Source organism: Pyxicephalus adspersus, chromosome 3, assembly GCF_032062135.1.
Source record: "Pyxicephalus adspersus chromosome 3, UCB_Pads_2.0, whole genome shotgun sequence".
NCBI classification, from domain to species: domain Eukaryota; kingdom Metazoa; phylum Chordata; class Amphibia; order Anura; family Pyxicephalidae; genus Pyxicephalus; species Pyxicephalus adspersus.
In genome coordinates, this window is record NC_092860.1 from 49002626 (window position 1) to 49029882 (window position 27257).

The following is a 27257-nucleotide window of genomic DNA, read 5'->3' on the forward strand; positions in this document are numbered from 1 at the left end:
ATAATTTGTGTCATGTTAATTAGTTAATTTTAACCAACCTGTAAACATTTTCACAAAGTCCTCGCTGTCCATACTCATCACTACGTCAGCTTTTGTAGATGGTTCCCCTTTTCCAATTGCACCCTTATCATTTTTCAGGTCCAAATACCAAGTGCCTTGATCTGACCCTAAAATGAAAGCGGTTCACAAAATGTTAATAGACCATTTAAGGTGTGTTTTTTCACCTACCATCTGTGGAAGAGTAAAAGGAGGTGTAACTTGAAAAAGCTTCAACTTAAAAATTTGTAGTATCCAGGGTAATGAATATAGCAATGGGAAAGTCTGTTTTATATACTGTAACTACAGAGTATCATATATTAAGAAAAGAAATGGCATGCAATTTACTGTCTTACAGATATTTAACACTGGTTTGAGGGGTGACTTAGTACCTGGCACGTTCCCAAATTTCACACAACTTCATTTTCCTTTTTATTTATGTATGGCTCATTACTAGCAATTTACTCTAGCAGTGAACTTCCCACCTGAAAGTATGAATTGATAGATGCCTTTGACAGACTTAACAGCATCTTCATTGACCAATTTTCCAATGGTTTTAAAGGTATCCTCCACCGGACTTTGGGCATTTGACGTTGTTTCTTTCCCACCTTTAAATGCAGAAGAAACATCAGCATGATAAATGAAAGATAATGCAATTTAGTGGCTTCATAGAAAATATACATTTTTGTACAAATGAAAATTTACATTTTTAAAGCCCATGAGCACAAAAGACCCATTCTTTTTGGCCCCACTCACAAATGAACCACACATCAAGCAAGTTTTTCTTGTGCTGAATGCTGTGCCCTGCCAAGGTGTTTACTCTTTTTGTGGTGCAATACGGGATATGAAAACTGTAATGGTGGTATTCCATTATAGCAGGTAACAGCACTTAGCAAATGGTTACACTGTATCTACAATCGGTCCCAGTTGCTTTATTTGTAATACAGTAAATCATGTAGCGAGTTGTAGAAGTAAAGTTGCAGAATGCCAAAACACCTTCTAATGACTGAAGTACACTTTAGTGTTGGTAACCTTTAATATGAGGCTCCTAAGACACTTCCACTTCTACATTTGGGCAGAAAGATTAGCTGCAGTGGTACCATTTCAAATCACTAACTTCATCATTAGTGCTTCTCTTTTTCATTTGACAGTAGTGTTGTGTAATTGTACATTTGATATTCAATTTTTTTACATCCAAAATAACCTTTAAGAAGACAGCTACTTACCCAGCTCCTCCAACTTTTTGGTGACAACATCTGGGTTTTCATCTAAGAAAAAGTCAGGAAGCAGAGGATGCCCTAAGAGAAATTTTTAAGAATGTTAAAATCAATCCATTCCTCTGTGTGTTTCTGCTTTAAAGTCCAAATGTGAAATTGCTGTACTACAAGTTGATGTGTTAGTTTTATGGTACTAATTAGAAAGTATTTGAAAGTTGATAACCATGATCTATTTATCCTTAATTAAACCTTAGTATGACTGAATAAAAAACAAAAAATTTATACTGACAATATCTGCAACCGGCAAGATTATTATAACTCTGGATGTCCTTTAACATATATTATCCTAAATCCTCCAATCACTTACAGGGTCAACACAACCATTGACTACTAAGATAGCTAACATTACTTTTGTTTTCATAATCCCTAGGCCATCTATCTGTTTCTTATATTAGCATTTCTTATTCTTATTTTATTATTATAAAAATCTATCTCAGCCTCACCTATCAAACAGCAAGTCACAGAGAACAAACGACTAAGGAGTACATAGAAACAGGGCGATTGCTTGATCAATATACTACAAATTTTTAGGAAACCAGGTGTTAACTTCATAAATTCATCATAACGTCAAACTTATTGACACTAAAAACATCAATGTATCAACCATGATCCTCTTTGCCAACTCCTTTCACCACCGAAGGTTGGTTACCATGTCTTACCCTACCTTTCTTTCCACTTTTTATACATCGTATCCCTCATTGACCCTTTTACCTTCTAAATGTTTTCCCTTTCTTACTTTTTCTAGAATTCTGACTGGCCTTATAAACTCTTGAAGTTTTAATGTCTGTACCAATTACCACAACATTTTCTTCATATATATCACATGAAATCTTTAATATCATCATATTTTAAATTAAATTTTTTTGTATTGTTTTGCCTCATAATATTGCTACGTGTGTTCCTCAATGGCAACCTTTCATTGTTTTATTAACTGGAATCACTCTTCTAACTTTTTAGTAACTTTACAAATTTTTATTTTAAAAAATTCATTTTTATGTACACCAGACCTACTTTTGAATATATGTTAAATCTAAGTGTCACACTTGCAGCTAGTACCACTCAAGGGAAATTGCTCTGCCTTGTTTGTGTTTATGTTACATAGAACACTTCAATGCTGCAGTTCTTCACCCTGTGACGTCTCACAAAGTTACAAAATGCACTCTTTTCTGGCCTAGTCACACATGCTTAGGGCTCATTATCAAATCTCATCTTCTAGAAAAAAAAAGGCTTAAGGAAGAATTAATCAAATGTCCCCATACAATATATTTAAAACCTACATGCCTTTATTTCAATAGAAATATTATAAATAATCTTTTTTTTACCAGACATCAGCATGGCTCATCTGCACCCCATTTACCAATAGCTATGACTGGAATGCCAGGTTAGTTATGAAAAGGTGGGGAAAGACCACAGAAAGTCTGGGTAAAGTCCTAGAAAATCTAACACAGTCTGGGTTAATGGTGAACTTGGCAAATTTCTAAGAAATTCTCAAACACAGGTCTAAAAAATGTTTTTGCGCACCATGTTGACAAATCGTTTTGGAGCCCCCCCCCACCTGACCCACATCCTATTAGTCTAAACACCCTTGCATGGTTGTACCCATACCCCACCCAATGAAGCCCCCTCCCACCCTAATTCCCTTTTATTATTATTTAAGAAATTGTTTTGTTACTATCCGTTTTTTTAAATTTATTAACATGTAATTGTTACATTTTGTAAACATTTATACCATTTGTGTTGTAAATTCTCATTTACAACATTCAATAAACATAAATTGACCCAAAAATTTTTTTTTCATATAGTGTCCATTTAACCATTAATTTACAGAGGTAGAATCTATAAACAGCAATTGATTTTGACCACAGGTTTTAGAACATGCAGTTTAATGTTACTACCTGGAGAAACGGCATAGACATCAAAATCCTTTATTCCTTCTGCCTTCAGTAACTCCTCATCAATGACAAAGTTTCCAGTGTAGCTCTTAGGCTTTGTTAAAATAGAGTACGCAGCATCAGCTATGATGTCAGACGTTCTGCACTGCTTTTCCACTCCGGAGCCTCCCAACATATCCATAGCAGCTGTATGAATAGCTATACAAACACAAGAGAAAATATCTGTGAGAACATGTTTAAGCAAACAACCTATAGTCTACAAGCAACCACACAATATAAAATCTGACCATATAATCTGCTTTGGATCTACCGACTATCATGTACTGTAGGGGTTTGATACAATTTGAATTGATTTAGTTTATCCTTCTAATAAATTAAAAATGACATAGTACAGAAGTTGTCATGTACATGGCCACCCGACTGCTACACTGAACTACACATGCACTATGGCCTGCAGGCTCCTGCAATACACATAACCTGCTAATGAAATGAGGACAATTCAGTCTATGACTTAAGAAGAAAGGAAAAGCATAGACTGTAAGAATGACAAACGAAAAGACATTTAAATAGAACACATACATTACACTATCTATAAATATCCTCCAGATACACCAACATTTATGAAGTGCAAAGAATTACCAAAACAATTTAGGCTGCATACACTCATTCAATAATTGATGTTGGAAAGGACAAATGACAAAAGACTGAAAGGTGCACAAATGAGCGATGTACATATAACGCTGTTATGCTCTATGGAGAGGGGGTAGAACGAGCAAGCGGCACCCTGCTGCACTCTCTCCCCTTCACTTGTGTTGCAGTTGTTGACGTTCATCGATCTGCCAGTACGGATCCATGAATGGCGTCGGACAAGTGCTGTACACACGTCAGATTCTCATCCAATATCAGCCCCGAGATGATGATCAGACGAGATTCATATGATGTGTGTACATAGCCTTAGTTTCTCACCGCGCATGCGAAAAAGCTCCTTCTGATCATGCCTGAGATGCTCGGGCATGTGCAAAAGGAACAACCAAAAGTTTCCCGGGATGCGTGACGTGGGTCCCATTCATTCTCGATCGCCTAGGCATTAGGGGGCGGTGCTGCAAATTACCTACCAAACAGAATTTTTACCTTACATAAAAGGGTTGTCTACCCTTTTATGTAAAGTGAAATTTCTGAGTTTAGGTATGCTTTAATCATGTTTGAAGAAGGGTGGGAAATGGGGGTGGTTAGAACTCACAGCCAGATCTTCTAACTGAAAGCAATTCAGTGATCTCATTGGATTCTTCACTTTAATTCAAACTCAACATGCTGCATTGGAATTCATGTAATATAAAGTAAAGCAATCTGATGTGTACATAGAGAATAAGCCAGATCTTGGAAGCAAAGTTTGGTCATGCCTGGTTAGTACTGGGATGGGAAAATGACCGGAAATACCAAGTGCTGTAGTAGGGAGAAAGGAACCTTTACCATTGAGAGAAAACTGTAAGTTGCCTTTTCTGTATACGGTTTAGATCATTAGCATTCGTTTGCATTATTATAGCAAATCTGGGGTAACGGACAAAAATGTTACTAAGCTACTATATAAAAATGGTGAAGGTTATTAATCTTACTTAACTCACAATGAAAATAGTAATCTAGATGTTGGTAAATCTTCTTTGAAGCAGCAAATGTGACAGCATATGTTCTTTATACATGGAAAACTGTCTGCTGTGGCACTTTATAAACATGTGAGGCAAATCCACAGCAAATAACAGAATTCACAATCCGTTGTCTGGTTGTTTGCTGTAGAAGCAGGAAAGTAAATATTGGTAGTACCTTTTGTTGGCTAACTCAATACATTTGATATTATGAATACCTATTGCTCTTCATCTGGTTTATTAGACCACATGTCTGACAAAAAGAATCAATTACTCTTGAAACCTTGCACAATATTAATTTAGGCATTAAAAGACAGCCATCACTGGAAATAGAAATACAATTTTAGAGTAACAAAATTAGTTGTAAATACTCCAGGAGACATAAGCAATAATAGCAACATGCTAATTTGCACTGCACTTTTTAAGGTAACTGAAGAGTTCATATGGTCGCCACTCAAATTGCAGATGTATTGCTTACCATAGCTGGGGATTTATTACTCCTACTCACCACTAAAAAGCAAAAGGTGTTGCCGATACTGACTGCTATTCCGGCTTTCTTGCTGCCTTCTTGTGTACAAAAAGTAAAGTATAGAGTACTCTGACTCTCTTTTAGAAATCGTCAGTAGTCACCTCATATATATATATATACGGTATATATATATATATATATATATATATATATATATATATATATATATATAATTTAATATTGAAAGGACAGAAAAGAAAGTGGTTGAGGCTATGTTTTTTGCATATTTTCATCACACATATATACAATATCCCCAAGTCCTGTTACATTTCACAGGGCTGGAATATTAGTGCTATACAAAGTCTTACTATCACATTCAGAGAATTTACCCGTTCAGTCTGATTAAACCAGACGCGTTTTGCCAAGGTTGGCTTCCTCAGGGGTATATTTTGTATATGACTACGGTCTGTATAAATATCAAGATAACAAATATTAAAGAAACATTTAAAATCAGAGCTCTCTCCAGAGCTGTAATTCATTTCTTGGGAGAAATCCCAGGGCATGTGTTGGTTCTCTGCATTCCAATCTCATATGTCTATCCTAAGGAAGCGGACTTACATTCCGTGAAATGCGTTGAGATGGATGACTGAGACTGAACAACACAATTCTATTACTATGAACAAATTGGTTTTAAGTGTCTATGATTGTCTGAAAAACTGTTTTAAGATTATGATAAGCTATATTGGTGGTTAACCAATCAAAGTTTTGCTGGCATTTTTAAATTTACATGAAAGGTAGTATGATGTCTGAAAAGTTCCATGTGGAATCAATTAAGTTAAAAATCTTACCTGGTATGTGGTGTCCACGGCGTCCTCCAGCAGTGCCCACTGCGTCCTCCAGCAGTGCCCGCTGCGTCCTCCAGCAGTGCCCGCTGCGTCCTCCAGCGATGCACGGCATCTTCTTCCCCTGGCGATGCCTGGCCGGCATCTATTTAAGCTGGCGATGCCCTTCCGGCATCTGCGTCCCCGATGTATGAACATTGGGGACGCGAGGCTAGGGGATGCAGATGGCGGCCGGGGGGGTAGGACAGAATTTTTAAATGTACCGCTTTTACATTTAAGAATACCTATTATTTATACCACCATTGAGATTAATGGTGAACATTATGATTTTTTTTTTTTTTTATAGTATACATTTTCTACTCACACTGACCAGTAATATAGTAGCATTTTTACAGACAGGATTTCAAGGCAAACAGGTTAAAACCAGAGTTATATTTTAAAACTAAAAGCTTTGAAAATAAGGGTGATATAAAAGATACGATGGTGCAGCTCTGTAATCACTAGTGACACCTTTACCAAATAAATGAAAGTAGAAAAAAAAACATATTTTGTTTGTCTTTCTCTTTCTTCCATTGTTCTACCTACAGGTATTCCCCGGGTTACATAAGACATGGGGACTGTAGGTTTGTTCTTAAGTTGAATTTGTATGTAAGTCGGAACAAGTACATTATTTTAATAAATTCAGATGTTTGTCTCAACATATTATTAGGCACCATGGTGTCAGTTACTGTATAAAATCCTCACTGTAAGTTAATCACAAACAAAGCAAAAAAAAAAAAATCTTAATAAAGCCTAGACATTCATTTCATATGTAAAAAATAAAAAAACTGCAGTTTGTCTTGGTCATTAAAGAGTTACAAGAGGCTGCAGAAAGACCTCACCCCCCTAAGATAACTTACCTGTGTTTAGCAAAGATTTCTTCTACAAGTCATGCAAACCTCCAAGCCGAAGCTTGTTCGTATCTAGGAGGCGTCTGTATAACGGATGTCCTTAACCTGGGGACCACCTGTATATGTGTACATGTAGTCCCCATGATAATTCCTAATGCTTGTGGCTACGATTAATGTTCCATTTAAAATGTCCTCTTCTGTAGCTACCACACTGTGCTATAGAAAGCTGACCACATATAAATACCCATACACAACGCAAGGAATCATGGGACTCGTAGTTTGTCTATAAGCAGGAAGTGACTTCAGTCACTCTGACCTGTAGTATCCAGCTAGAAATAGTAAAAACCCCCAACAGCCTCTACAAAGAATGACTGCATACACAAACACATTCTTTTAAAAAAGAAAAAAATATATGAACCACATATGATTGTGTGCTTGTTGATCTTTATTCATTTGTAAATTGAAGACTGACTTTAAATCATAAATGCCTTTATTAACCTAATATAAGCCTCTTGAAGTCACTGTACAGCAGGCCATCAGTGTGAGAGCAAGAAACAGAGCAAGGAGACAATTAATTTAAATATTAAACTGACAAGAATATATTGATAGGTGGAGAATGCCTAGATAGTGACAGAGAATTAAGATCATCACTGTGCTGCTTTTCCTTTTACTTTACAGTCACAGGCTGGATTGGGTCCATGATGGTCTAGGCCATCTTTGACTCATGGGCCACAATCTGAAAAAAAATTGACAGAGAGGTCGGGCCAATGGGAGAGTGGGCTGGGTTATGCCATCATAACGCCACTGAATGTGGCTGTGTCACTGCACACAACCCGCCCACTTTCCCATTGCAGCTCAGGACGGTGCGCTCCCCCCAACGGGGTCCTTCTCCTGATCCTGCTGGGGGTGGCACCAGCCGGGGCCAGAAAAACATCCCTTTTGGGCTCTATACGACCCACGGGCCATAGTCATGCCTGGTCTAGGCTGAGAATGGTTAATAAATGATGCCAACCATCAGACTGAGAACATCAAGTGGCAGAAAACAAATACTGCGGGGGGACAACTTTCATTTGAATGTATATATGGCAGCAAATGGTTTTATGTTTTATTGGTTTTGATCTTATTCTGCTTTATCATTTGTTTGGAAACATTTTTTGAATGAAGTACAGTTGTTTTTTTTTTTTATGTGCACTGTTTTATTCATTCTGTTATTTCACTTACACAAAACAGATTATAAAAACAAAAGTGAAGTCTAAGCTTCTGATCTGCATATATCCATGTGCTTCATTTCCTCAAAGTATCAAAGCCAGTGATTTAGTTTGACAGACAGACAAGCAACATTCTTAGGAGAGGTTAGCAATGCAGCCTTCATTTTTCCTCAGAAGTTCCCTTTAAACTACATAGTGAAATTTAAATTCAAATATTTATAAAGTAATACCAAACTTCTCAATAAATTACCAGCTTTGTTTCTTGTGTTTATTAACCGTATCCGTAAAACAGCAGTCATTTCTGCAACACTTTTCCGAAAAACAGTCAAAATGTTCATTAGATCCTATTTAAAAGCATTCTTTTTATTCACATAGGAAAATCAGTATTACTTAGAGATATTTATAGAACAGCTAAAGGCCTATATTTAAATGTACAAGAAAGAACAAAACTATCAGTGACACGCTGTTCAAAAAAATAAAAAAACACTGTTTGAGGGACTTATTCCATTAAACCTGAACTGTAGCATGCAGCTAAAATACCTATATGGTTAACATTTATGGGAGCTGCCTTTTATTTAAAAGAAGTGTGTGTTGTGATTCCGGAACCTCTGCGTTCACCAGACAGCACAGCCAAGTCCCAGACCTCAGATTATTCTGCAGGTAATGAATTCACCTAATTCAAGGACCAATCTCAAACTACTGACTGCTCAATGAATCAGCAGCAGAAATCAACTGGTAGTTATCTCTATAAAATTACCTCCAGTATTGATGCCAATATTGCTTACTGAGCAAGGCACTGCATTTCTGATAAATATATACACACATACTTTCTATAAAACATCTAATAAGAGACAGATTTAAAATAGCATTAGGAAAGTCACCACTCACCAGTTTTTGGCCACAAAGCATTGACAGCAATTTCTCCTTTAAATTCCTCAGCCATACCCAAAACACACATGGACATTCCGTACTTTGCAATGGTATATGCTAAAAAATAATATATAATATAAATATCAATATAGAAAAAGCTGTACAGTGCATGCAAATCAACATTTTTTTACTATGACACTGCTGGTATCCTATGTACATCTGCTGCCAATATAATAGGGGTTTAGGTTATTTTTTCTTTATTATTATGCATTTACTGTTCTAAAACCTCATTGTTACCCAACACTAGACTGGCTTTTAGTTTTTAGATGGCCAGTTTTCTTTCAAATCAACACAAAACAAAAAACTACATTCAAGAATCCGTTTTGACTTCACAGTCATATTTATTTTCCATTTCTGTGAGGATGATGCATGGATGAACAAATGTAACTCTGTACATATCCAGCATTCAAGACACATATTTCAGAAATGGAAGACAACAGTCAATCTATAAATGCAAACTCTAGAACTTACCGCAGTGATTCTTAAACCAAATTGGATTCAAGTTGAGTGGAGGACTGAGGTTCAGAATGTGTGCCACTTTACTTTTTTTCAAGTACGGTATACATATTTTTGAACTGAAAAAAAAAAAAAAGGAAAAACTTTTCAGGATGTGAATTGCAATAACAAGGCAAGAAAGTTCAGTAACTTTTTTTTAAATTAGGATATTGGTTGTGTGGTCTCATCAGAACTGTACAGTCACTTTTCAGAATCTTCCCAAAAGGGCCTATGAATGCAGGCTTTACTTTTATTCATTATTATTCATTCCTATGCAGAGTCCAGAGTACAGGCAGGGGTGTGTGGGTAACCTAATGTTTGGGTAAACGTTGAACAAAGTAGGAAGTAAGCTGGGTAGATATATGAGGTGGTGCTATGGCAGCATCGTTAGCATTAAGGAAAACCTTCAAGCTAAGGTACCTAAATTGCATACGGAACAAGACACAATGGGCCTGATTTAATAAAGCTCTTCAAGGCTGGAAAGTATACACTTTCATCAGTGAAGCTGGTTGATCCAGCAAACCTGGAATAGATCTGGTCCAGGATTGAAAATATTTGCTAACAAACAGAAAATTACAAAAAAATCCATTCCAGGTTTGCTGCATTACCCAGCTTTACTGATGAAAGTGTATCCTCTCCAGCCGTGGGGAGCGTTATTAAATCTGGTCCTGGTCTTAAGTGGGTCTACACAGATTTAAAAAAAAAAAAAAAAAAGGGGGGGATGGATAGTCATTTTATTTGTTTTACACAGTGTAAGTTTTATTCAAATGAACTAAAAATCTACCATCTGTGCAATAGGGGAGCTGAATAGGATGAGTCATTTTTCTGTTTAATAATATAAAATAATTAATCTCTTGTTTCCTATACAGACACATGAACTGACAGGAAATTAATATCACTAGGTCATGGGCAGCTAATTTTCTTTCTCAAATACAAAGCTATCATTAATCATTGGCACATTTTCAGATTTTTTTCAGTAAAAACAAAATAAAATGTTTAAAAGAAGTTTTTAGTCTGTTAAAGCCTGGCTCCAGAAAAACTGGGAAAAACTGGTCAGAAAATTAGCCAGTGTATGACATTGGAAACATGCTCATTAGTGTCCAAACATCCTTCAAAACTAAATTGTGTCACACAATGGCATCTGCTAGTGTTTCCATTCTGCAAACAGATAACGGACACAAAAGTGGAACTCATTGTTTTTTTTTCGAACATCTAGAACAGAGGTAGGCAAACTCCGGCCTTTAGGCCAGATACGGCCTAGCCGGTAGTTTGTTCCGGCCTAACGCCCCCTGGCCGATCAGGCTTAATCCCGACCGGCAACCCCGGCGGAGCCGGAACAAACAACCAGAGCCGAGCCTGAGCTCCGAAGCCATGTGCGGCTCTTGGGCCTCCGTGTGGTGGCTCCCTTCGCTATTTACCGCAGACGCACTGCCGGGGTAAATAGGGAACATTCCCTCCCCTCCGTATGCATTGCGAAGTAGAGGGATTTCCCTTCAGGGGGTGTTACTGGTGGTCGAGAGAGAGTCCGGCCTAGTGTGCTCCTGCCTACCCCTTAAAATGGATTAGTGGCCAAAAAAATTTGCTGACCTCTGATCTAGAAAGGTAAATGTGGCTAACCAGAAAAGCTTATACTTTAGCCTGCACATGTGAGTTCACCTAGGAACTTTTGTTTTATAGACAAATACCTATATATCTACAGTTTGAGATAATTTAGGGCAAGGGTGTCAAACTCAGGCCCACAGGCCAAATCTTGCCTACACTGTAAATATATTTGGGCAACGAGAAAATACCAAATGTCTACTAGAGCTGGCCGGCCGGTAGACAGTGCATGCACCGTTAATACTACAAATCCCAGAATGCTGTGCATGCGTGTCAATCAGGACCCACAAACGCCCCCTCCTCCGTTGACATTCATTAGCAACCTTCCTCAATTGTAGATATTTTTTCAATAAATATCAAGGTTGGCCGCGACTTTGCCCGAATTTTTCATTTTGGCCCACTGTGTATTTGAGTTTGATCTAGAGCATAGAACTGCCCATGACAGCCTATGATAACTGATATTCCAACAGGAAATGATATATGGTAGTGAAATATGGTATGGTATTGAAACTATATATGGTAATGCCAGTATTGTATTGCTCACTGCTCTGCTAAATATAGAGGAAAATGTTCCTGCAGTGCAGGATTTTTCTGCTTTTGTAATATCTATTCTGTTGTGCTGTACTTTCACTGTTTTTCCTGCTGCTTCTGGATATTCCCTCTCCAGTCATCAGATTTAAAGTCCCCAGGGAGCAGCTCTGCCTCATGCAGAACAAAACATGGCAAGTTAATAATGGTGAAAAGTGTACCCACAGGGAGCCATTAAGCAATAGAGCTGTGTGTGTGGTATATCAGTCCTGTATATTTTTTTTTTTTTTTGAAATTGTATTTTTTGTTTTTTATTGAAAATTTACAACAGGGTACAGAAAAGGAAAAAAAAAAAACAAACAAAAAAAAAAAAAAAACAAGGGGAAGTAATACAAAAGGAAGGCCACACTATAAGAGTTAAATACAACAAATTCCAATTACAAAACAGTAAAAGCCAATTCTGTAACAAAACATAGCATAACACTTCATGAAATATCGGTTGACACGAGGAAAATGTAAATAACAATAACAATATTTAACAGAATGGAGACCAGATGTGTGAGAGGTCAGATGGGCAGGCTCGCATAGTAGTGATCCCAAGCCTCCCAAACTATCTCAAATTTAGCCAGATTATCTCTAAGGAGCGCTGTGAGGTATTCCATAAGGCGAATCTCCTGGATTCTCGCATACAGATTCTCCATGGAAGGCGGCGACACTGTTTTCCATCTGGAGGGAATCAGTGTGCGAGCCGCTACAAGCAAATGAGAAACCAGTTTGCGAGAAACTCTCGGCAGGGTAGAGCATGGTTGACCCAGGAGATGAGTGAGAATGTCCAATGTTATAGGTTGTTGAATCACCCCTGATATTAAAGCATTAACACGTGACCAGTATGATTTAATGACGGGACAGAACCAGAATATGTGCTCTAAGGTACCCCGATGAGTACCACATCTCCAACACATGGGGTCCACATTAGGAAAAAGACGGTGAAGAACCGCAGGTGTGTGATACCATCTGAGTACAATTTTATACAGGTTCTCCTTATACAGTGTGCAAATAGAGCTTCTGTGTGCTGCCTCCCATATATCCAGCCATTCGTCCGCAGACAGAGAACGTCCCAGGACCCCCTCCCATTTAAGCATATAATTAAATTTATGAGGAGTTTCCTGTGTGGGACCATTCAGTAGGCGGTATATAGAAGAAACTGCTCCTTTAACATAAGGACCCTCCATGCATAGCCTCTCAAAAGCAGTGAGGGCCTGAAAAGTGGCCGTGGGCTGGATCGATAAAATATAATGCCGTATCTGTAGATAGGCATAAAAGGAAGTACGAGGCAGGTCAACCCTTTCCTCCAATTCGGCAAAGGAGAGCAGTCTTCTCTCTGTCGGATGCAAAACATGCCTGATTTGATAAAGGCCTCTATCTTTCCAAGGGCCAGACATAAAGTCCGATAAACTATCTGGTACTTGTGAGGTAAGTATTATGGAGGTTAGCCTCGAGGCCGAGGATGTAAGGCTAAATTTAGTTTTACAAGCCCTCCATATGTTCCTCGTGAATAGCATAGGTGCCGTCAAATCTGAATCCGGTAAAGTTAAGGAGGAACGCCAAAGCATGACATTGGGATGTATGGGGGCCAGCCTCATTTGTTCCAGCTCAACACAGTCCTGTATATTTTACCTTTTTACTCTATTGTGTCAGAATACTTTGCATATACCAGTGGAATACTAGCCTGTTTTACCTTTCTTTGGTGTGTTTTTGAAAAATCTGTGATCACTTGGCACATTCAGAACTAATTACCACTCAGCAGGGTGCAAATATTGCTTTTAATTAAAGGCAGAAAAATGTATGTACATGAAAAGGAACATGTTCTGTTGTGCAGATTTCAGTGATAAAAGTTAAAGTGTTCAGCATAAAATACATTCACAACAAATGACACAAATGCATGGACAGCACAGCAGACATCTAACAAAGGGTGGTTATATTAGTCTCATATTTATTTGGACAGTAGAAACAATATAAAAGGAAAAATGGCAGCAAAGCACCACTACTTTAAGAAAAAAATGTTATTACCTGATCCATAGTAATAGGATCAGTGCATCTATAGTCCAAATTTAATCTAATCTACTTCTTCTATTCTAACAAGTTTGACAATGTCCTTACTGTAAGATGCAGAAAGTGGAAGTAGTTACTACTCGGCTTGAAAAGCTTATCAGTGATATTGCTGCCTATTCATTGCAGGACACAGTCCAGACCAAGAAATTATATCTAATCATTTACAATTGTAGGAGGTCATAGCTTTAATTGTCCTGACCACCTGTAAATGTTAAGCATTCCTAAGGGTGATCCATCATGAAAGAAGTGATAGTATTCTGGCCACAATTGTAACCCTCTAACTTTCAGTCACTGATCTGGAACAGATATCTAGTCTTCTTTTGATCTTGCATACTAATTCCAGATAAGTACTCAGACCGCAGAAAGTACTGAAGACAATGGGTTAACAGAAACATCAAGTTCAGGGTTTCTTAAATAGTTTCTAGGGGTTTCTTGAGCAATGAACAATAAATGCCCCTCAGGGGCACTTGGCACAGTGAAAGCACTAACACAGATGGTCTATTTGGCTACCTGTAAGGGTGACATTCTTCCCACTAGCCAGCAATGCAAAAGCCATTCTTCTCCCTGACCACCACACTAATATACTGTGAGCTGTGGATATAGTAATCATAGAAGGGGTTCCCCTAAGACCTGAAAGTTGTTTCAAGGGTTCCCCCATGTTAAAAAGGTTGATAAACACTGGTTAAATCAGCATGTTAGAAAAGCCCTTTAAACCAAAATATAAATACAAAGCTGTCCAATTCTAAATTTGACATTCACCAAAACATTCCGTGGTGGAGAATCAATTACTGCCATTGAAACACAGACCTGCAAGATTCTTGCCAGGAAATGCTTCATTGATTGAATTGATTCATTGAATGCTTCCTCCGCTCTGGTACACAAAGTTACAGTGAAGTTTGAACTCTAGCGCCACGGTGTCTGAGAGGGAAGAAGAAATAATTTCTTTCCCTCTGCAACTTGTTGCCTGGGACTAAAGATGGCAAGGTGGTATACTTGCTTCACATACTGTACTGCAGTAATACATTTAGAAATGAGGAATCTACTGAACCCTGGATTTAAATCACTGACTTTACCTGTAACTTTATTTGGACTTTATGAGGCAAATTTTTATTCTAACAACTAAAAGAATTTATTAAAGAGTAAGTAAACTGAAAAAATGCCCAAAACAAACAAAAAAATACTTACCTTCAATCCCGCAGTGCAGTAGATCGGTCCGGAGGTGTCTTCCATTGGGTCCCACGTTGTCCAGGTATCTGCCCCCAAGCTGATGTGCCAGGCACCGCCATCTTCGCCTCTTCTTTCGGGTTCTTCTTCCTACATCACTCGACCCAGGCGCGAGATTGAATGAGGTAGGTTGGAAAACAACTTGCCGATCTCACTGCACACGCGTAAGGGTTCTTCTGCGCATGCCCAAAATGCTGGGGCATGCGCAGAAGGAGCACACAAGAGCTTCTTGGATGCGTGACGTAGGTATCCCGGGAGGCTTTGGGCTCCCATTCATTCTCGATCTCTTAGGCGAAAAAAAAGGGTGATGCATTTAAAAAAAAAAAATTATTATCTTACATAAAGGGGTTGTCCACCCTTTTATGTAAAGTGAAATTTCTGACTTTAAGTACACTTTAAGTTTTTCTGCTCATGATTATATCAGATATCATATTATATCAAGACTGGTAGACCATTTATTAGTCTGCAAATACACAGTGGATTTTTGTTGTTGGAAAGGATCTTTCACAATCCTTTCCAATGACAAAAGACTGAACGATTTATGAATGAGTGCTGTACATACAACGCTGTTTTGCTCTATGGAGTGGGGACGGGGAAGAACGCCCGAGTACCACCCCACTGCACTTTCTACCCTTCAATTGGATTGTGGTAGATAGATAAGACAGAATTAGGAATTGAAGGAAAGAAAAAAGGTAATGGTGGTTGGGTATCATATGGCTTAAGGGCATTTTCTATGTTCAAATCTATGAACTTATTTCGTTTTTAACATTATGAACATCTAACCACTCTGGATAAAGCATTCACAAAAGATGCCGGCTTAGATCAATAACACTGATATTAAATGAAGCAATATTTTTTTTCAGGCTATTAAACTTTTATTATTTGTCAAGGCCTGGTGTGAAGCCATTTCCTTTATTTATGTCCCATCTGCATTACTATTCAGAATTATATCACTTGTCAAGTAATTTGTTATGAGAATACTTTCAATAAAAGCAGAAGCGCAGCCTAGTGCCTCCCAGCCATTTTCACAATATTGTGTTGAAAGAGATTTGTAATGGAAAGCAGCTCTTTAGAGGCAGTCATGTGCATCAATACTGCTTCATGTGAATATATTAGGCATTATAAAAAACGTGAAACCTATTTTTTTTTCACCCTGATTATCCAAAGGGTACTTTATATACATTTTCTCAAATATTGATTGCGATATATAATACTGCAAAAAAACACACTTGGCATTGAAGGGTTGTTCAAATCTATTTGATTAAATAGCGCCACTTCAGTGCATTTGATCTAGGCCAATTTTATCATTCTGCACACACACAACACACTTTGGTTATTACAATTATTTATACTACATCGTTCCCCCAGCTGGCAAATGAAGCGATGTATGAAACACAGTAAAGACACTTCAGTGCATTATCATTTTAATAAATGTGTCAAAGCTCTCTACATTGTTCCTTCTAATGACACTTTTTTTACACAAAGACATGCTGAATTGTGATTGTAAAATACATAAAAAGGGTTTTTCTTCTCAAGAAAAAAAAACAGAGCACGTTTGTAAGCTATATTTAATGACTTCAAAAGCGGTATTGTTTGCCAGACGTAGAAGGTTATTCTGGGGGTTAATTAACTATAATTCTTTCTTTACAGGCTGAAGGGGGTGTAAAAGCCTTGCTTTGAAAGCAGTTAAAACATATGGCATTTAATAGAAAGATGTATACCTGCATTATTGTAGTAAGGAACATATCCTTATATATGGAGTTAACAACATGTTACCTTAGTCATACCTGAGAATCTTCTATTTAGTAGACAATAATGACTTCATAGCAAATTTCAGGCAAAAAAGTGAAATCAGTCAGTGAGCCACAAATGCTATCCAGCAAACACTGCAAATGTGATAAACCACACTCAATTTACTTTAAGCTGGGGAAAGTACTGAAGCTATAGGATGAATATGGCAGCCAGACAACAAGTATTTTTTTAGAAGGCGAGGTTATGAACAATATACCTGGTTTAATTAAGCTCCAGAGTTTTTCTGTTTCTCAGAGACATATATGTTGTTCACAGCCTATGCCTTTTAAGCTTTTGTAGAATATTCTAAACGTAATACCAGTTCTTTACAAAAAAATATATATAAAAGTAGTATTAAAAAAATAAATAATAAAAAAATAAATTATATATATATATATATACACACACACACACACACACACACACACACGCGTACACTAGGTTACCAGGAAGAAACTAAAAATGAATAAAGGCATTTTTCTGTCATTTTGTGGCCATATAACTTTCGCATAATTTCTGCAGTTTCAGATATGTACTACAGAATTAAAATAACTAAAGGCATTACATACCTAGATGTAAATTTATAGAATGGAATGGTAAAACTCAAGTAAAAATTTGCTTTTTAATTAAGGAGAGCTTTTTCCCTTTCATTTCAGAATTATGATGCAATACATGCAGAAAAAATATTTTATATAAATCATCATTGTAACTTAAAGTTGAGTTTGTGTGGTCAGGATTTAGCAAGATAACACCAGTCTACAATTCCAAAAATTCTTAAAAGTGGTAATTTAAATTAGATTTTTCACATACAATTTTCTTCCCACTGTAAAACAGCATCTGGGACTACCAGTCCTTCCCTACTGAGGCTCCTCTCACACAGAAGATTAGTTTACTACAACAAGGTTTGCATGGAAACCTAAAATAATGGACAGCTACATTGTTTTACATGTATGTGCTCATCAGAAAAAAAAACACGACATGATTGCTTTGGGTGACATCGGCACGAACAATCATTGCGTAGATAGGTTTCCAAGCAGCCTGGTCTATGGTAAGTGCAGGACAAACAGGAGGGGCACCACAGTATCCTCTCTATTAAACAACAGATGTAGTTAGCAGTCAGTCATTCAGTAATCCAGCAGGAACATTCTTAAAACATGTTGAAGGACACTTGTAAGTACACTAGATTATTACTCAAGATGATCACAAAAAGCTGTTTTCCATTACTGAAAATCTAGCATCTGTACAGAGTTTTTGACCTACAGGAACAGGGTCAGTATGACACCATATCCATCTATCTTGATTCTAAGATCTGGAAAAACAGTCACAGCAGGGCACCCTATGAATAACACTTTTGTAAGGGTTAGTAAGCAGGAACCATAGACATTGCTATCCCTTCCTGCACAACAGTCTTCGAAACATGGCCCATACAGTTGAGACATTCTATAGCCAAATTTTCTCCCACCACTGAAATTGCCAATTCCCAGCAAACTCCTTCTTTCCACTGAAACAGTTACTAGACCTCAGATCCAGCGTGCAGGGTGGGGAAAGCCCTTGTAAATTTCCTAGATGTCATGTAACCCATCAGAGCTCCACTCTATGCCACCCTTGTAATAGGTCTGGCAGAGCTGCTGAGGGAGGTAACAATGCAATGTGCATCTAGTGGGGGTGACAGTCCTGAAGCCCAGCCAGAAATATCATTCCTGGTGATTTTTTACATTGTGTTATTTTAGCTCTCTTTCAAATTCCTTCACAGAAAAGCACATACATACACACTAACCCAGACAAGGGAAAACTACGGCCCGCGGTCCTCATACGGCCCAAAAGGCGTATTTCTGCGGCCCGTTTAGTGATCAGCAGCTCTGGCCGTGGCAACCCGAGCAGGGTCAGGGGAAGGACCCCGCTTGGCTGGCGCACAGGGCAGAGTCGCGGAACATGTCCCCCGTTTGTTTCCCGGCTCCTGTAAGTGGGCCCATCGCAGGCTCAGATGCGCGATAGGAGAGTGGGGTTATGTCTTCGCACCTACTTACCTCAAGTGTTCAGCCCATAGCAGAAGAAGAAGCTTGTGGAATTGAAGAATTGAAGGATTGAAAAATCAAAGTACGTTTATGAATGTTATCTCCCTTCTAGCTCTACATAATTAATATGTGCTTGAGTATTTTTTTAGTAAATGATGAATGGGAAGCTCAGATTTTTGTACAGGGTTCTATTTTATTATTGTGTGTATTTTATTATTGTGTATTATCTTCCTTCTAGCTCTACATAATGATTCTTTGCTTGAGTATTTTTTTAGTAAATGATGAATGGAGAGCTCAGATTAATGTAAGGATTCTATTTCATTAATATTTGGTTGCTTTAGGCCGATCTAAAAATTTTAATGCGTTCCCTAATGCACCCAAAAAAGGTGCATTTAGTATTTTTGGCACTTGTAAAGTTCTGGGAAGTTTCATTCTGTAAAGCACCCAAATGCATAAATTTGTTCTGAATAGCACCCAATGCACTTGTGATACCGCACAGCACAATGCAAGCTAATGCACTGCTGTTCACTTCAATACTCCATGCATAAGCTTCCATTGTCCTGCAGGGTGCCACAAGTGCATTGGGTGCTATCTGGAACAATTCAGAACCAAGCATAAATCAGAGGAATAGAGTGTCACCTTTGAAGTTTCTCATGATTTTGGAAAGTTTGCCAATGGCGGGTTTCGATTTATCTTAAATCCTACCTAAAAAGTATTTGTTTGAGTATTTGTTTAAGTTTTCAAAGTAGAAGTAGGAGTGATTAACATGGAATCATGCCATAATTCTAACAATGCAGCTGGATCTGTGAAATAATATTTGTGTTACTAATATTTATGTGCAATTTCTGAATGATTAATAAAGGTAAATGATGTCAGAAAATGACTGGACAAAACAGTTTTCTAATTAAGAGTCTGAGAAATGCTAATGAAGCTGCAGCCAAAGTTAATTGTCAGTTTTGGTTTTTCACAGAAAACAGTGTATGTGAGTGGAGCTCCCTCACCAATACAGATGCAGCACTTGAGGATTATACTTGTGTATTAAACTGGCAGCAGGAGATCAGGCTTATTCACAAAAACAGAGGAATGAAGTCTAATACAAGATTTCTTTTGTATTTTCTTTGAGTCCAATACAAAGAAATCTTTATATAATATATATATATATATATATATATATATATATTACATGCTACTGTACAGTTATATTACAGGTTTTAGTATTTTTGTGCACTTTTATTTTAACTTTTTTTTTTATTTAAAGTTTATTATTAAATGTATTAAATATTGGACAGATATTGGTGAGTTATGCCTAAAAATTATATTTAGATTAAAATCGGGGCTGGCCCCTCTGTCTGTCTGTGTGTTATCTTCCTAATTCTTAAAGGAATGTAAATGCAGTTACCTTCAGTGGTACTGCTTGAACAAAAATTATACTAGTTAGAACTTAGCCTACCGGTACTCATCATGTTAGTGCTTCTCCTATGCTCTGTAATATGAACTTTACTGGTTTAGTGTCATATGTTAGCATTTTGTTTTTCTGCATTGTATCTTTGTTGGTTGCCTATAAAAAATAACAAAAAAAAAAAAAAAAAAAAAATAGCCTAAAGAAAGAAAAACACCTAAATATACTAAAACAACCACCACCTCTTAGAACTGGGAGAGACCATATATGAAGTTTTTGTTTGAGCCTCTATACGCAGTAATATTAGTATGAAAAAAACTTTCATAGACAATTGGTACCATTAGATAGGTATGCATACTACCAGGGTCCAACCCCAACTCATATTGAGTATTTTCACTTATTACTAAAAATTATTGTTTGTTTTTGCATCCCTTGTTATACATCAAAACATACAATAAATGTTTACAATAAGTTCTTTATAATTCTCATTATAATTGATAACACTGTTTATGATTGACTAGGAGCATGGGGGGAGCATGGTCACCAGGATTGCAAAGCTATGTACACCTTTGGACTGGATGGACAAGCATACAAATATGCTAGATAAAACAGTTCTCATGTATTTCAAAAGCCTTTTGGCTGTTTGCTTGGAGTTCTTCTTTAAAGTAAGCTTCTGTTTAGATGTCAACAACATGCAGGCTGACAAATTTACATAACGTACATGTCTACACCTGTGTATTTAGGTTTATTTTAGCAAACTTTTTCACTGCACTACCACTATACTGCTGGTTTTGTCTAAATTATTTATAATACCTTATTTAAACAAATTGGAAGGCAAAAAGGCAAATGAACATTACATACGTGAGATATGTTCCTCTAGTGTTAATGCCCATCATAAGGTCCACTTTCTTCATTGGAGTGTCTACAGTATTAGTCAAGCTGATTGCACTGGCATTGTTTACTAGGATGTCTATACCTGTTTACATAAATGAAAGCAAACGTAAGCATTCAATTATATCTGCACAAAAAAAATACAGTGTATTACCTGCCAGTAAGGACAAATAAAGCCTAGTTGCAGAAGTAGAAGTACCTGTGCCTGTGTTCCCCTTCTGTGTTCTGTGGCCCCCTTACCCTCCCCCCAACAAGAGTTTTACTAGCCACTCCTAAAATGCCTATAAAACCTTTTTTATAAAAATTTTTTTTAGTTGTACAGAGTGAGAACCTCCATCAGGTTTTTATTGTAGTCCGTTTTTGGCAAGTAGATTTACTCTCTATATTCGTCCTGGTATTCACCACATTTTTGGTTAACTCACAAAAACAGGACAGAAATCTTCCCAATGACAAAAAAAACAGTTTTAAACATCCCCTGTTGTACTGAAAATGAGGGAAAAAAATGTGTGAAATGTTTTGAATTCAGATATATTTAATGGACAAAGTGCATGAGTGAAAGCCACAGGCATCCAACGCACAAGAAATTGCTGCATGTAAACATTCCATCCTTATCCTCCTGATGTATCATTCCCTAATGTACAAACTGGTGTTACTAGAAACAAAAATAAAAATGTTAAAAAAAAGGATTCCAGTGGTGGCTGTAGGTCTGTATTAGAGTAAAGTATTATGCTTGTATTTGAAAACACTTTGTTTGCTTTTGGCACTTTTGCTTTAAACTGTCTAAAAGACCACAGCCTACAATTGTACAGTAGCAAAACAAAAGTAGGGAAAATAGTTTTGGTTCTAAAAGAAAAAAAACAGGATCATGTAATCATTTTCTTATCACTTGTTTGATACAATAGTGTACCCCTTTCATCAGGATTTTTTAAACTCTGTGGACACCAAAAGAAGTAAAGAAAAAAGTTCTCCTAAGTACAGGAAGTGTCCTCTTTCCCGACTAGCTGTCTCTGAGACAGGTGGAACTGGAGGATTTCTTCTTATGGTGACAACTCAAAATCTTGGATTGGTCTTTATTTTTGGTGCTTTATTAGGTGACAAAAAAATCCACAGGCCTACTACTTTTTTGTTCTTATTAGCATAAAATCAAATTTACTATGACATGTAACTATTTATGGCACATATGTATGTCCTTATCATAAGCTCTCGTTTTGAGCTTGGTATGGAAATAAATAAAAAGAATCAACTGAAATGGTGATTCAAGAAATCAGTTTTTCCAATTGCTTTCTGAATTTAATACTTTAAGATGTTTGTACAAAAGTAGATTAGGCAATACCCATGTGTTTAGGCCTAAATCTACCTCTATACTTTGGGCCAGTGTCAGGTTACAGAATATATTCTGATAATCAACTATTCTGGTTATAATCCCATCTCTAGTTTCTGTTTATTGTATGCCATCCACCACTACCTGAATGACACACACCCTGATCCATACAGATGAATGTAGCTGTGCGATAGTGAAACATGGACAACTGCTGCTCATTTTACTCCAAACATACACTTTGCGGATTATCACTTGAGCTGTATCTGAAATATGTTATAAGCGAACAAGTTTTACCTCCGAATGTGTTTACTGCTTTTTCCACAGCTTCACTGATTTGTTTTTCATCCCTTACATCAACAATGCAAGGCAGGGCCCTTCCACCAACAGCTTCAACTAAGGTAAAAGTGAAAAATGTGGTTATAGAAAATACATTGTATAGTATGGCAGGTTGTGCCAACTGAATACTAATACAGCAGTTTGTTTTGAGAGCTAATGAATAAATTACATAAATGGGATAACCAACAGCAAAAACAAATAGGCAGATAATTTAGTTCTGATGTAATAAAACAATCAGATCTGAAGTGAAATGTAATTGCAACAAATCAGTTGTGAAATGATAAGATATTTTGGTAAATTTCATTTGGAAGTACATAAATTGTATCATGTGTACAAACAATCTTGAACATCTATCAGGTCACTTTCTCCAGACAGTGATCAGATGGGAAGGGAAGAGAACTGAATGGTCAACAGATCGGTTGATTGCAGAGTTGGCAGCAGGTCTTCCTATGTGTACCCAGCATATATGTACTGCCGCTATTCCCACTCATGGGTGTTCCATCATCAGCCAGTGATGAAGGCTATCTGGTGAATCCCACAGGTCTGACACATAACTGACAGCAAAAGTGGTATAGGAAAGAGAATAAAGGTGTGGGATCTGCTCAGAGAAGTTCTGTGGGTAAATAAAACACCAGTCCAGTCACATAAAAATGTATTTGTTCAGTTTCTAGCATCTCTGTTAAGAAATACACAAAGCCTACTGATGGAAATGCTTGCTGATCATAAATGTAATGTTTTATAAAAAATAGTGTGAAGCATTTACTTACAGACCTATCTGTACTTTTATTTCACAGTGGATCTATATCCATAACAGATCTTTTACAAATGTTATGCTTTCATGTTAAAGTACAGTTTTATTGAAAAATATAAAAAAAAAAAACATTTCTGAAAGATAAAAAATAAAAGATCTGATACATACTTTCCTCAGCTGCAGTATATATTGTCCCTGGAAGCTTAGGATGAGGTTCTGCAGTCTTTGCTGCTATAACCACGTTGGCACCATCCCTTGCCGCTTTCAAAGCAATGGCTTTTCCAATACCACGGCTGGCACCAGTAATGAAAAGAGTGCATCCTGCAAGTTTCCTGCAATACATGAGAACATTAAATGAAAAGGTTCTCAACCCTCAAGACAACAATAATATCAGTGTTCATCCCAGCCCCTTTTAGCTGGGTGCACCACCCAGAACTTTTCAGTAACATCCTGGCTGTTTTTGTGTGGTTACTGAAAAGTTGGGTCACAATACAGGGGCTGCCACCCGCCTACATGTTCTTCCCACTTGGCTTAAAAAAGTTTCTAGGTTCAACAGTGAATAAACTGAAGTTAAAAAAAAAAAAGAGGAAAGAATGTTTAGAAAGCAAATGTGGACTAGATTAGTGATGTTTAAATGCTCTGATACATATACCTGGCTTGGTACATATATCTCTTGGGCTGGGGGCTATTTCAATTTATCCATAGATTTACGAAAATCTTTGTCCATCTCCCTTTCTTTAACTGCACTCCCCACTTTTTTCTCTCTACTCCCAGTTCTGTGTCTTGATTTCCCAAACTAGAGAGACTTATGACAGGTACAGCCATGTCTTTATTAGGTTGTATTTCAGTGGGTGTAATGCATACCACTGGGATTTGGCAGCCTGATGGATTGGGGCTTACCAATTTAAAGCGGAACCTAAGCCCCAACTCACCTATCCATGTTCCTGCGCAGAAAGCTGCCATCTTCCTTTCTTCTTCTGTTTCATCCATCTTCATTGGCCATGCTGGGATGACATATCTTCCATGTAGGAGATCATCCCTGGCACACGCAAGAGAAGCTGAAATTGCAGAGTTCCCCAGCAGCCATAACCACCTGCCTGACCTTGCCATTTGCAAAGTGTGTCTTTAGTTCTAATTTAAGCGTTACTATAGCTAAAAACAGTCTAGGGATGTCTCTTCTACAATAAAATAAACATACCTGCCTGATCACAATACTTTAAATACACCTATCTGTCCCCATTCTGTAATAAATGGTGCCATTTTCTTTTTTGCTGGACTTTATGATCTTCAGCCTGTTGATTGGCAGGGATGGCTCAGTCCCATTCATTCAGTCCTGGTAACCCCAGCATCGAACACTGAGCAGTGCATGTGGGTTCAGAATTGTTTTTGAAGGAGATAGCAAACAGGCAGGTATGTTTTATTGCAGAAAAGACATCAACTGTCCCTTTGTGCAATAAAGACCTGTCTGATTGCTGATATTTAAAGTGGAACTAAAGTTTTAAACACAAGAAGTTATATCCTTTTATGTCAATCCTATTTAATGTACAGCGCGGTGTAATATGTTACTATGTTCTCCCCAGCACCTTTTAGCTGGGTGCACCACCCGGCTGTTTTCGGGTGGTTACTGAAGAGCTGGTTCATACCACAGGGGCTGCTACCCGCCTACAATTTCTTCCCATCCAGCTTTATTACATTTTTGAGTTAATCACTGTGTTAGTGCTATATAAATACTGTTTATTATTAATAATATTATTATTCATATTAATAATAATAAAATAATGCGGATTCCTAATAAAATCAGAAATGTGTAGAAAAGAGTAGGAGGGCTAGAGGTAACTCATAGTTCTGACTCCTCATTTACTCCAATAACCAGCTTTAGCTATTAAACTACATAAATTCCTTAAAACCAAAGGGGGGAGCGTCCCTGCCAAACATCTAAACAAGAATAATGCACTACCTGCTGGCTTAAAGTGTAAGATATAAATATGGACTAATTTATAGAGAATATGTATAGGCCAGTGTACAATTTATGGTATAACAAAGTGATGAAGTGTACTGCATTCTAGATCACAACTACATTATTGCAACACAGATTCCATTTATTTTGATTGCAGGAAATTAAATAGAAAATCAGTTAATGTGTCACACAAATCATGTTTGCATGAGTATTTGTTGTATTTATCTTTATTTAATGAACACATCACACTTTATTTGCTACTATTGAATAACTTGCCCCAAGGGTACATTTGCTTTGTGCAAATATTAAACCATAAGTTTTTTTTTTTTGCTGTGTCCTCATTGGGGAGATGTCCTGATCACTAACGTAGAGCGAACAGGGAAATCTAACATTTTTGAGCTGCCACAAGAATATTTGTCCCAATGGGGACACTTGTTCCTGTAAAAACTAAAATAGGATGGAAGTATATCAACTCACTTCTAGATTGCATAAGTTAAGAAAAATCTTCCCCGAATGTCAAAAAGGCTCCAAATGATATTCTATAGGCAATGACACAATAGACCTGATTTATTAAAGCTCTCCACGGCTAGGGAGAATACACACATCAGTGAAGCTGGGTGATCCAGCAAACCTGGAATGGATCTGGTAAAGGATTCAAAGCATTTGCTAGCAAATGACATTGAAGAAATCCATTCCAGGTTTGCTGGATCACCCAGCTTCACTGATGGAAGTGTATTCTCTCCAGCTGTGGGGAGCTTTAAGAAAACCCAATGTGTAGTTATGTAAATACAGAGCAGACATGTTCCTTTGCACCATATCTTTACATCTTATATATACACTTTTGCTTCTTACCCTGAGTTTGGCAGCATGGTGGCTGTGTGTGAGCACAAACTTCTCCCAAGCCTGCAATAGCTGAGTGGGCTGCGTGCTGCAGAGAGTCTGAATATCTGCAAATTGAGAGAGGAGTTACATCTGATTGCATACACTACTAAGTGCCCTTTGTTCCACATTTCCAAGTTCACCAGTAACGTCAAGAGTGAAAGGTCACAACGTTTTACACAATAATCAGCAGCACATTACAAGCCAGCAGCAACAAAGCAGACAGGGAGAGTACAAGTGCACTTTGTACCACAGGAAGAGCTCACCATGACCGGTCACCTATTTCCAGACGGGGACACCGAAAGATCACACCCTGATTGCTGTTCACAAGTGACAAGGTGCTGCGTCTCAACCAATGGCTGAGCGCCTCACTTTATCTCTGCATTTGATTGGTTGCGCTCGTGGTGTGAAAATGAGGCTTGGAACGCACAGGAAGGCGGGGCGGCTCGCAGAGGTGGGTGGGAGTTTTGCTGTGTGACAGGCGTGACAAGAGCACTGGGCTCTGTGTAATGGCTCCAGCTTGTGCAAGTCAATTCATTAAAAGTGAATATTCATTCATAAATTCCCCATTGTATAGACTGTATGAATATTGCCTCTGTATATACTATACATTATACTGTCTCTAGAAAGCTGCCAAGTTGTCCCTAGCTTGATAAAACAGACCCCAGACGTGTTCATGTCTTGGTCAACTTTTATCATGTCAGGGACAACTTTGTATATATACTCCTAGATTGTAAGCTCTTCAGGGTCCTCTCCTCCTCCTGTGTCACTGTCC

General features: G+C 37.6%; 1 protein-coding gene across 1 annotated transcript; it reads right to left on the minus strand.

The window, feature by feature from the left end:
- On the minus strand, positions 1-26864 carry HSDL2 (hydroxysteroid dehydrogenase like 2). Its single transcript, XM_072404506.1, has 11 exons — positions 26749-26864; positions 26456-26550; positions 23815-23978; positions 22854-22952; positions 21209-21323; positions 9656-9759; positions 9143-9241; positions 3209-3403; positions 1263-1334; positions 522-644; positions 1-167 (listed from the first exon to the last, which is right to left on the minus strand). Exons 1-11 carry the CDS (start codon positions 26749-26751, stop codon positions 16-18), a joined length of 1221 nt encoding a protein of 406 aa, XP_072260607.1. The 5' UTR covers positions 26752-26864; the 3' UTR covers positions 1-15.
- Between the last annotated feature and the right edge of the window lie 393 nt (positions 26865-27257).

What these genes read in the sequence shown, in the direction of transcription:
- HSDL2 (XM_072404506.1), bottom strand. An exon ending in ATATACTGCAGCTGAGGAAA is followed by an intron (nt 22,953 to 23,814) that starts GTATGTATCAGA and finishes CTTTTACCTTAG; the next exon opens with TTGAAGCTGTTGGTGGAAGG. An exon ending in CTATCAATTCATACTTTCAG is followed by an intron (nt 168 to 521) that starts GTGGGAAGTTCA and finishes CTTTCATTTTAG; the next exon opens with GGTCAGATCAAGGCACTTGG.